Source organism: Thamnophis elegans, chromosome 16 (genome assembly GCF_009769535.1).
Source record: "Thamnophis elegans isolate rThaEle1 chromosome 16, rThaEle1.pri, whole genome shotgun sequence".
Classification (NCBI taxonomy): Eukaryota; Metazoa; Chordata; class Lepidosauria; order Squamata; family Colubridae; genus Thamnophis; species Thamnophis elegans.
The window spans coordinates 23,943,596-23,955,474 of record NC_045556.1 but is presented as its reverse complement, the minus strand read 5'-3'; the positions used below and the strand labels follow the sequence as shown (position 1 = coordinate 23,955,474).

General features: G+C 43.3%; 1 protein-coding gene across 1 annotated transcript in view; it reads right to left on the bottom strand.

Annotated features, from left to right (window-relative positions):
- Positions 1–3,290: 3,290 nt before the first annotated feature.
- Positions 3,291–11,879, bottom strand: part of CORO2B (coronin 2B) — an 81,674-nt gene continuing 73,085 nt past the window's right edge. The window contains exons 10-12 of the mRNA XM_032232443.1: positions 7,942–8,032; positions 5,672–5,811; positions 3,291–5,076 (exon numbers count right to left, since the gene is read on the bottom strand). Coding sequence (XP_032088334.1) covers positions 4,939–5,076; positions 5,672–5,811; positions 7,942–8,032 — 369 coding nt within the window. The 3' untranslated portion in view covers positions 3,291–4,938. The remainder of the gene's footprint in view (positions 5,077–5,671; positions 5,812–7,941; positions 8,033–11,879) is intronic.

The following is an 11,879-nucleotide window of genomic DNA, read 5'->3' as shown; positions in this document are numbered from 1 at the left end:
AGCCTTAGAAGTGGGCTTGTGTCTCCTCGTCACTCTCTCATCTGTATATAAACAAGCACAACCATCGCAACCTTCCCTCTCGCTCCCCAAAGAGCCAGACTTTTTGAGTTTTATGTCTTTGTTAATTATGAATTTCAATAAATCTTTTTATACCATTTTTTTTTCCTGTGGCTTATTGCAGTAAATGGGCCACGTGGGAATTTGCTGCTTGATTTTAAAGTTTTTTTTTAAAAGAACAAACTTGTAATTATTTTAAGAAACTTTAGACAAAATGAAAATGAATTTGTCACAATGGCTCAGTCCACCAATGCGAAACACTTTCGTGTAAGAGAAGACGGGGCCTAGTCGTGTGGCTCTACTGCCGATGTCTCGTTTCCAGGCTTCCGAAAGAGTCTGCTGCACTCCTGGAAGAATGGGAGCAACCATGATGGTAGAAACTACTTTCCCAGGAACAGAACACTCCAGAACACCCCCCAATGTTCTCTTTCTCCTGGGGGCCACAGTGACCTGGCCACCCTAGGGGAGAAATGGGAACAACTCAAGAGTTCTCTGGAAAGAGCAGGTGTGCATCTCTCTTATGAGGTATCTGGTAGATCTGTTTTTTTGTGTCAGGTTAATGAGAAGGGGTTTTCCAACCAAGCCCTGTAGCCTGGTTGGTTTTCCATCTCCATTAGATCCTATGGGAAGATCCTCTTCTAGCTGGGAACTTCCCTCCGCAGAGACTTCTTTCCCTTAAGGAAACCATCATGGTTTATCTACTCACAAAGTAGGTGGGAAGAATTCTAGAGGCTAAATGTGCCCAGCTTTTACTATCCTCCAAGCTCTGTTAAGAAGACTTTCTCAAAGAAATCCTGGCTTTGTTTCAGAGTTTGTACCCTGATTCTCTCTGCTCTGCCTGCCCACCTTCCGAAGGCATCCTCAATCCACCCTGAAGGCAAGGAGACATCACAACGGGCTGGTTTGCTATTTGGGTAGCTTTATTTTGTCGCTACTGTAGGGCAGCATAAATAATAAGCAGATGGGGACACTGAAGTGGCACAGTGGGAAACCAGTGCTAGGCGCAGAATACAATGTGGACATGGGCGGCAGGCGTGCAGAGAGAAAAAGGAGCCCAGTTGCCTGGCTGTCCTTGTGAATTAAAGGTGTGGTGAAAGGTAGATCCCAAAGAAATCTTTGGTGCACAAAGTGGAATCTCTGGCAACCTGGCTCTGGTTTTCAAGGAAAGTGATTGTCTACATACTGGGGTGGGAAATGTGAAACTACAGGACTAGAAGCCCTGAGAAGTTGAAGCCCAAAGGTCAGCTTTTTCCTGCCCTTCATGGACAAAACTGATCCTGCCAGATCTTTACTCTTCTGTATAGAGTAAGAGCTTGTCACAACATTCCCCACATCTGAACGGGATGATTCCCAAACCATAGTTGAGAGAGCGCAGAACTGGTATAGCTTCAATATTTTGAACGCGTCCCTTTAAATCTTTTGAATGGGCCAACCACTTGGCTAGTTCCAAGCCAGCGAGATTTGGATGGAAGCCAGGATGATCACTAATGCCTCTAAGTGTGTTGGCTGGCCCAGGGGCAACACTCTGTACTCCTGCTTCCAAAAGTACCAAATTTTGGTTAACTCTTAGGCATTTACCAAGCCTCTCTTAACCCTTTCAGCAGGTGTCCTGGCTACATTCTGCTTCTTGTGGGATGGATGCCAGCCGGTGTGGTTAGTGGGTCCAGTGGTAGCCTCTCGATGCAGACTTCTCTAGGTACAGTAAAACCTCGGGTCACGAACGCTTCTGACCACGACCAAATCGGGTGCTGACCAAAAATTTTGCAAATTTTTTGCATCTGGTCATGAACAAATACTTGGGTGGCGATCAAACACAGCCACAGTGATTTTCCCTTCCGCACCATTTTTTGTATGCGCATATGCAGTCAGTCTTGCTTCCGGTCACGACCAAATCAGATTGCAACCGAAGTCCTGGAACAGATTACGATCATGACTGAAAGTTCCACTGTAGTGTGCAAATAACTCCCCATTACAAAATGTCTCATTCAGGGACTCAAGGCTCTTCTAGAATTCTACATACAACATTCTAGGTGCTTGACTTCTTCAATGGGCACTGAAACTCAATTGCCATTGCAATTTGATCAAGATTCCACAAAGAGAATGACCACTTTCTTATTTATGAGAAGAGGGTGTGGCTCTGGAAGGAGAGAAGAGAAATGCTAGAAGAGCCGGTAGCAAAGATTGCAGTCACAACACTTCTTTTCTGCAAAGGCAGCCAGCCATCCCCTTTCCTATTTTGGAGAACAAAGTAGGAAATTAAATAGGAAGCCCTTCTCCAGCTGAAAGTCTTCAGGAGGCATTGGCCAGGCTGTACAGGCTAGGAATTCTGGGGACTCATCAGGGGGAAAGCTGGGCTGTACTTGTTCGCTTGGCAGGCACTTCTGCCTGACCCTCTTGCAAAATTTACCTTCCAAATGCACTGTCCTTGAAAGTGTACCTGCCCAATCCTAGGAACAGGGATTAAGAAAGCAGGGTGATGCAGAATAATTTTGTGAGGGCAGAGGGGTAGAACATAGCCTGTTCTTTGCCCCCAAGAAGGGCTAAGCAGATCTGGTCAGCAAAATTCTGGGGGAGACTAGATGGCAGTTCAGGGGTACAAAACCCTGAACTGGTGCTGTCATCTTGCGGCATCTGCATTTTTGCAGCCCAGGTAAGGCAGCCAGGAGTAGCCCCATCAGGTTGAGCTGCCACTTTGCCCGGCATCTGCGCAGAATTTCTCTTTATCTCGGGAAGCAAAACAAGCAGGGCCAGCCTTGAAGACAACTCCTCCTTTAGGATTAATGATTCCTAGAGTGGGAGACTCAAGAACCAACCAGTCGTGAGCAAGGAAGGCATTTGTTAAATTGCATGCATGGCATGAAGGCAGAGACAGAACGGGCTCAGCCATCGTGGGATCAGCAGCTGGCATACTCTGAAATCTAAAATGGGGGTGATCTCCCCAAATGGCTAGGATGGAGGAGCCCCACCTACTTACCAGCCCTTCTGCAGGATGCTGCCTACTAGAACTCTTTAATAATCTTGTTTGTTTTTCAGGTTTTATCCTGAGATTATTTTTATAAACAACTGAAGGCAGCGAATACACCCAATACCCCTCCCTCCTCCTCCTCCTCCTTTCCCCATAACAACCCCATGAAGTAGATCAAGCTAAGAGAGAGACTGGCCCAAAGTCACCCAGCTTTCTCTCATGCCCAAGATAGGACTAGAACTCAGGAACTCTGGTTTCTAGCCTGGTACCTTGGGTTGAACATTTCCTGCCCACCCACCCTTTTTTTTTGTTCAGAGACTGCCTTTGGTAGCACGCAAAATGTTCAGCTCCAGCAGCTTTCTGGGCAGTGAAGCCAAGATGGCAGTGACAGTGCAGTCAATGCAAAGCTCTCCTAATGCATCCCGGCCACTATATTGATTTTGAAATCCACACACACCAACCTCCATGAGTGCCCCTGTCCGATACTAAAGGCTGGCACTTGGTTGTGCAGGTAGCTTGCCAACTCTCTGTCCTAAAAAAGGTGGGGATTGGGTTCTCTTGGGTTAATAATTAGGATGGGCTGGCAGTTTTGTAAGTGCCATGAAAGCTATCAGGGCCTCACACCTCATAATTAGATCATTCACTCAATGAGCATATCTGCCCTTGGAGTGGGGGTGGGGGGGGCAATGGTAATCCATCTGCCTGGCTGTGCTTCCATAAGGATGACCAGTCCCTTTCCCTGCCACAAACTGACTGTTTGCCAACTGCTCCATTAGCTGCTGAAGAACCTGAGCTATGAATCTGTTTGAAAACTGTCAGGATGGGAATCCAGTTGAACATTGGGTGGGCCTGGCACTCTTCAGGATTCTGCCTTGCTAGCAAATACATCTATGCAGCTACAAATATATATGCAGCTCTACCGTCCACTACTTGTACCAAAAAGAATAAAACACACCCTTAACTCATACGCTGCTTATGGGTAGTACATTAAAAGTGCTTAATTTTCGCTGGGTTATCTGCTCCTCACTGGAAACCCCCATTTGGATCTTTCATTTGGACTCTCTTGATCAAGTATGTGTTGCCTTTCTATTTTGAATTGTTTTCCCTCAAAGGCTTCATCTACCTGTTTCCTTTGGCCAAGTTTATCTTCAGGACTCTTGTAGCTGTGAGAGTGTGTGAATGAGTGCATGTGTGTATGTGTACATGGGTACATTCACAATCACTCTTGAAGAGACCAATTAGAGATGCAACCTGTGTGTATTCATCACCCAGTGCCCACTGGGTATATTTCAACAGAATAAATTGTAGCTACCACCCCAAGAGTGATGCCCAAGCAAAGCAGGCGCCAGACAGGCAGGGTGAGCCCTGGAGAGGGTTCAATAATGCCAAAGCCCACACTAGCTGCTGGGTTCAAGGAACGCTCAGGTCGCAAGGATGGTTCCCAAGAGAAGGGAAACGTTTTCCTTCCAGATTTCTTTCCAGTGTCGTGAGTTTGCGTTCCAATTGCACGCTTGCTGTTTATCGACAGCCTCGGGAGAGGAAAGGTAAGTAATAATGAATTCAGTTGCTTTTGTTTGGGCTTACAGTGTTCTCCTTTTTCAGCCCTGGAATAATCAGGGATGAAAACTGATTCTGCAATTTTGCACGAATGACAAAGAGCAGTAGGCTTCTACTTACTTCAAGAGAAATTTGGATAACATACGTCCCTTGTTCTTTTCATGCAGAAGTTCTCAAGTTAAACCGTACAAATAACTTTTTAGTGCTAGGCAATGACCACAGAAGGAGGAGAGGCTTCCAGTTAGCAGGTGTACCCGTGTGCTGCCACAGGGTCTCTGGCTCATATCACGTGTTAAGACGAGACAGTAAAATTAAAGAGTGGGTATAAACAAAGAGTTTCTTTAGAAAAAAAAATCCCTTCAGAGCCCATTGTTTTGGGGGCTATTGCGCAAGTTTTTCAACTCCAACTGTAGCTGTCGGATTTTGATGTCTTTCTGCGAAAGCTCAACCTTCAGTCGACGGATCTCGTCTTGTTGCCGGAAGAACATTCGGAGGAGCTTCATGGAAGACAAGAAACAGAGAAGGATCAACAGACTGAAGAGGTTGGAACAACTGCAGCGAATGTGCTGCAGGATCTGAGATGATCCCCCTTTGGATCCAAGGGTTTGGATCGCCTTTTCTGGGGGAACCTGAGAAACTTCACTTTGCGTGGACAGGGATGGAACTCGGGGCTGTCTTTAAGGTATGGGCCTGATGGGCACTTACCCGTGGGCCCCACAAGCATAGGGGCCCCATACTACTCTGTGTATGTTAACCCTTCAGTGCACCTTTCATCCTATAAATACAGCAACTGTATGACTTACTGAGTATGATTGTGTCATACATCACCAATTTTGTTGGAAGTGCCAATAAAATAAATATGTTTAATTTCATCAACTGTTTACATTTTTTGAGTAATTGTCGTAGGGGCCCCAGTACACTGCTTTGCCCAGGGCCCTTAATGCTGTTAAGAGGGCCTTGATGCTGGGGACACCCCTACAGGCACCCTGCAGTCCCAGCACTGCTGGGTGGACTTCCTCCATTTTATGGGATGGAGAAATTGGCAATAATTTCCTTTTCCAGATTGGAAAGAACGCAGCTGCTCTTTCTTACCTCATTCTCTGTTCTGGGTGGCACATTTTCCAAGAGATCTATCCCATTGACAACAACACTTTTCTTCTCTTTTATTGGTGGTTTAAAAACTACTTTGGATTCTTTCTTATAGCCTTCCTTTAAAGACATCAATATGGGATCTGAAAAACAATAGAAAACCCACATCTCAGGACAGGCACCAGTAGAAAAATTAAAAAGATACTGTAGCTACCAGAGCTGCCAATCTTATGACTTCTCATTTTTGCCAGCAGCAGCATCCCGTAAAATTGATTGGGGGGGGGGGGCACTTCTATTTTCAAAATTATTTTATGAATGCATGTCATGACTCCTGGAATATCACAACCTGTAGATCCAATTCTCTGTAGCAACTACTCCCACCATTCCCCATAATTTTGAAGCTGACATGGGTGCTATATTATCTAGTCAAACCCCTTATTCTTAGCCCCTCCTGTTATTGGGATCATTGTTGCTTAGTGATGCAGGCATTCTCAGTTGCCCAGAATGACGAGGAGTTTGACATCTGCCCCTCCCCCCAAATTGAGATTTCTAGGCAATATTCTCAGACTAGCAGATTGTGCTGGGGAAGATGCTGAGTTGACTGGCATAAACTCTGCTTCTTGTCCTGCCTTCTGATGCTTTGGAGAATATGCTGACTCCCCTTCTCTGTGACAGCCACTCATAGACTGGAAGATTGTTATCGTGTTACCCCTAGTCCTTCTCTTTATTAGAATCAGAAGCAGGATAGAGCTGGAAGGGACCTTGGAGGTCTTCTAGTCGAGCCCCGTCAAAGCAGGAGACTCTATACCATTTCAGATAAATGACTGTGTATTCTCTTTTTAAAAGCCTCCAGTGATGGTGCACCAATTTTGAAGGCATTTTTTTCCACTGCATAATTGTTTTGTCAGGAAATTTCTCCTTGCTTCCAGGTTGCTTCTCTCTTTGATTAGTTTCCATCCACTGTTTCTTGTCCTGTCTTCAAATGCTTTGGAGAATAGGTTGACCCCCACCTCTCTTCTTTGTAGCAGCCACTCAAATATTGAAATGCTGCTATCCTGTCACCCCTAGCCCTCCTTTTCATAGACAAACCCAATCCCTGCAACTGTTCATCGCAAGTTTTGGCCTCCATCTCCCTAATCCTTTCTTGCTTTTCTCTGCACTCTTTCCAGAGTCTCAACATCTTTTTTCTATTGTGGTGAGTAAAACTGAATGCTGCATTCCTTTAAGTCCGCCAGGCTTAAAGTTGCCAATAAATTGCTAGTGGTTCATCCCCAGATTTTCTTAGCCAGCTGTATCTTTCTCAGGAGCCTTCTATGGCGTTGTGGCATGCATTCTAGCCCTTTGTGCAGTTCTGTGATGTTGCTTTGCCCTTAGGAAGGAGATGGACAGTGCAACATCACTGCCACTTGTCTGCTCCCCTGGCTTGGATCCCTTTGTTCCTCTCTGGGACAGATGCCAATTTGCTTTAGCCCCATGGTCTGATCCAAGGGAATAAAGCTTCAACAGGCTCTCACACCCAAGCCTCTCAAGTACCTCCACTTTTGAGCCACTGTTTGTGGTGTACACAGCAGAATCACTGAGCTATAACCCTGCTTTTTTCTCACTCATGGAAGTCCAACACCACAAAATGAAATGATATGATCAGGAAGGGCCTTATCAACCATCCCAGGATTTTTTTTTAAAAAAGCAACCCATCCAAATAGAAACTTTAGTAAAATAATAGCTGAGTGTGGTGAAAAGTGGTGTCCTTTTCAGGATGTTGGGTTCTTCTGTGGAGAGGACACCATTCTAGAACATGGGCCCCATTGCAGAAAAGATCTGCCTGAGTGTCACTGACATATTTTCAGCAAAAATTGAAGGGAGTTAGGGGGAAGCATTGCAATAGCCATAGACTCAGACTCATAGGGCTGGCAGGGGCCTTGGAGGCCTTTTGCAACCTCACACCATCCCAGCAAGTGGTTGCCCAGCCTTTTCTTGGAAATCTCCAAGCTCTTCAATTGGTTCAATTAATTGTTCTCACTTTCAGGAATTTTCTCCTATTCTTCAGCTCTTATTTTGAACAGGTATTGACATAGTACATTAGAAGTTTTATATAGGGATATCAGTGCATTTTTAAATTCTTTCCTTGATGTCAAACATTTGACAAATCTGGAACTATTTTTTTAGTGCAGGATCTTTCCAAAGCCCTGGCTATCCATGCAAGGTGGGTCAGCTCAGGTTATGCGTGATGAGGCAAAGGCCAGAAGGTCTCCTGGAGGTGCCAACATGCTCACCCCTATTCATTCCACTCAGCCATTCGTCTGGGGTGAGGGCAGGTTCTGGACCCGGAGTCATTGGGTAGATATCTTCCTGGTAGGTTTCAGACTAAATCAGAAAGAAGAGGAAGAGATTGTCTGAAACCCTGAGCTGGATCCCATTTACCAGGTTAAACCCCAGTGAGGATTACTAACCCCCAAAGGAATGGCCATGCCTCCTACAGTGGCCATCCCATCCCAAGAGGAACAAGCTAGAGACATTTCATTGTAGTGGGTAGGTTTGATCCTCCCCCCCGCCCCCCGGACAGACATTTGGGAAGACGTGTGCATTCAAATATTTTCAAGCCTAGCAGAAATTTGACTCTCATTAGAAAGATTAAATCCAGTGCCTGGAAATACATTTTCAGAATTGGACTAAGCTGCTTTTCTCCTGGGCAAGTCTAACTCCCCAGGTCTTTTCTGATACACAAACAGCTGGAACTTCTGAGTGTTTCCTTAACTCAAGTGCACATGCTAGAGAAAGGACACACCAGAGAGGTAAGCAAGCAACCTTCAAGGACCCTGGCTTCCAAGCAGAGCCCAGGTACCTTAAAGGAGGCCTCGTCCTGTTCTATTATGAGCAATACACTATTATTCTATTCTATTATGAACAGCATTCTATTACAATTAGCAGTATTATTAATCCCACACCCCAATCAAATATCCCAATCACTCTAATCAGTTTTATATATAACTTTTACTTTCAGATACAAAAGATTCTGTTTACTTAGGTGTGGCCAATTTTATCATGTTTTTTTGCAAGATGCTCAGCAGTTTGCTTGCTTCGTCTGTTTTCTTAATTGCTTAATCAGGCTCAGCTTTGGGTACTTAAAGAGTTTTATGGGCTTGCTGGTGGGAGCTGGCCATTACAGCTCCAGAATCCTGGTCATGTTTAACTGCCAGATAAGCAATCCATCAGCCATTTGACAGCTTGTTTACCTTTTCTTCGGGCCAAGGAGATAAGGTGAGCTGATTGTGCTGGGCAACGTGCCAACTAACTCTCGCAGATTGTCTCTGGGAGGGGGGGGGGGAGGCCAGCCGACGGCAGAATCGTCTCCATGCCAGGAATTCCTGCTGCATTAGCAGCACAAAGCAAACCTCAAATCCTCAGAACAAAATTTGATTTATTGAATCCAATACGAGCGGACCCTGTACATGTGAACTTTTAATTGCTTGTATTAATCATCTTCATTTTTTAGCTTCATTTTTTTTACAAGAACTCCTTCTGATATCTTACTTGCTAAAGAGATATTCAAAATGGTGCCGAGCAGCTTCATAACACTGTTCGAGCTTTGAATTTCTACAGAGTTTAAAACTTCAAAGGGAAGGAGTGATTTAATACTAAATTAATCAGTAACAGCTGCACAATCGCCCAGCACAGACTTATTAATTGGTTGAAGAAGATTAAAACTTGGAATGGCTTTTAAGCAAAACCCTATTCAAAAGGTCCCCCCCCCCCCCGGCTCCAAAAAGTTCGCAGTCATTACTTCCTCCTTTAGGTTCCCCCACAGGGGAGCCATTAACTAAAGAAATTTTTCAGAAGGAATTGGCTGAAGCATTTAAAAATCATGTAGTTACGATGGAAACAAAACTTAAGGAGGAGATATTTGTTGCGCATAAAGAACTGTCTGATAAACTTGAGACTTGGGTTCAGAAGATCAGGGATGATATGTTGGGGGTTGTTAATTTGTTAACAGAATATGTCTCGGAAATTGAAGACAGACTAGAAGATCTTAATGATGCCAATACTAATTTGGTATCAAAAATCGACGTGGTGCAACAAAAAGTTGGAAATGCGGAAAAAGAAATTATTATGTTACAGTATAGACAAATGGAATCTGCACTCAGAATAAGAGGTTTGTGTGAAAACAATCAGGAGAATTTGAAACAGATTTTTTCAGAAGCTTTCAATAGTCTGTTGGGAAGGCCAGGAGGAAATTTTGATTGGCAAATTGATAAGGTTTATCGTGCTAATTCCCTGCTGGCGAAACAGAAGCAGCTTCCACGGGACATTGTGATTTACTTTGCTACAAGAGACATGAGGAATATGATATTGCAAGAGTCCTATAAAACCAAGCTTCAAATTGGGGGTCATGAAGTGACTGTTCTGAAAGAGATACCACCTCAAATGCTAAGATCCAGGAAAGACTATGCTTTTTTAGTTGAAGAGCTTAAAAATCGTCAGCTACAGTTCAGATGGGAGGCACCAGTTGGGCTAACATTCATCTTTGAGGGGCAAAGATACCATCTTAAATCAGTATGGGAAGCTCGAGACTTTTACCATAATATCTTGAAGGCCGGACATCCCGCCCCGCTTGGACCTAGAGAAAGAGAACAAGAAGGACAAGATAGACAGCAAACTACACAACTATCAACAAGGATGGATCATCTTTCTCCCTCAGAAGTACAAGGAGCCAAGGAACAAAGACAAAACCGTGTGATTACCAGACGAATGGATCAACAATTAAAAAAAAAAACAATCTGCTAATTACCAATGGTTTGTTTTCTAGGGTGAAGAAGATAAAGATATCTGCCAGAGTTTTATCAGATCATAATCTATTTGGATGGAATTGGGAGGGGTGACGCAAGCAAGAAGGTCTTGGAGATTGAATTAAAATTTATTTAGACATGAGAAATATACTAACGAATGTAAAAGATACTTAGCAGAATACTTTGTTTTCAGTATGAATAAGGGTACATCTATGGAAATTGTATGGGATGCAAGTAAAGCATATATGAGAGGAGCTTTGATAAATCTAAATAGATTACATAGACGTAAACAAGGGGGAAAGTGAACAGGACTGGAAGATGAAATTAGGATTATGCAAAATGTTTAAAAAAAAGGATAAAGTTTACTCCTCAGTTATTTTTGTTAGGTATAATTACTGATTGTACAGCTGTAGAGATTAATTTGATTTTGCACTTAATAACTGCAGTTAGATTGTTGGTGGCGCAATACTGGAAGAAGGAAGACTTGCCTACAATTCAAGAATGGACACTGAAAGTCACATATTTAGCCGAGATGACTAAAATATCTGCATATCTTAAACATCACTTAAATGAGAGATATAAATGAGACTGGAAAAAATGGATTGATTATATACAAAATAAATATGGATAAACGAGACGGGAAAAAATGGATTGATTATATAGAAAATAAATACGGGACTAAGAAATTCCAGATAGCTTATGATTAAGATCAGGAATAAATTGTTTAAAGTTAGCTTAGCAAGGAGGAGCTAAGTTCAATGTAAAGATGTTATCAATTTTCTATTCTTTTTTCCAATATATTTTAGACTGTTTTTGTTAAAGATTTATACCGTGTATGGGTTCTGGGAAGTCGGGGGGAGGGAAGGCTGGGGGTGGGGTGGGGGAGGGGGGGAGGGAGGGAGGTTTGACGAGGGGTGTTAGATTTTAATGTAATATGATTGCACATGTATACTGTTGTCTCTTATTTTTTCTTTAAAACTAGGATATGTTAAGTATATTGTTATGGAAGTATAAATACCATCAACATAGATTGGAGTTTGCTCAGAAGCGGAAATACACTAATGAGAGGAAGAGTGGGAAACAGAAGGGAGAAGAAAGATGGGAAGAGAGGGATAGGAGAGGGGGTAAGGGGGGAAGATGAGGAGGATAAGGAGGAGTGGAATGTAGAGAGAGGAGAAAGAGAAAGGAAGGGGAAGTAGAGTAGGAAAGGATGCTGGAGGGAAGAAAGGAGGTAGGAGAGAGGTAGAAGAAAGAGGTGTATGGAGAGCAGAAGAGCTAATAATGGGTTTTTATATTTTTGGGTGTTGATGACAAGAGGAACTGATGTAATTGCTATTTAATACAATAGGATACTGGCTATGTAATAGTATATATGTGATTGTATGTTATGAAAATGGAAATAAAAAAGTATATTTGGAAAGAGTTTT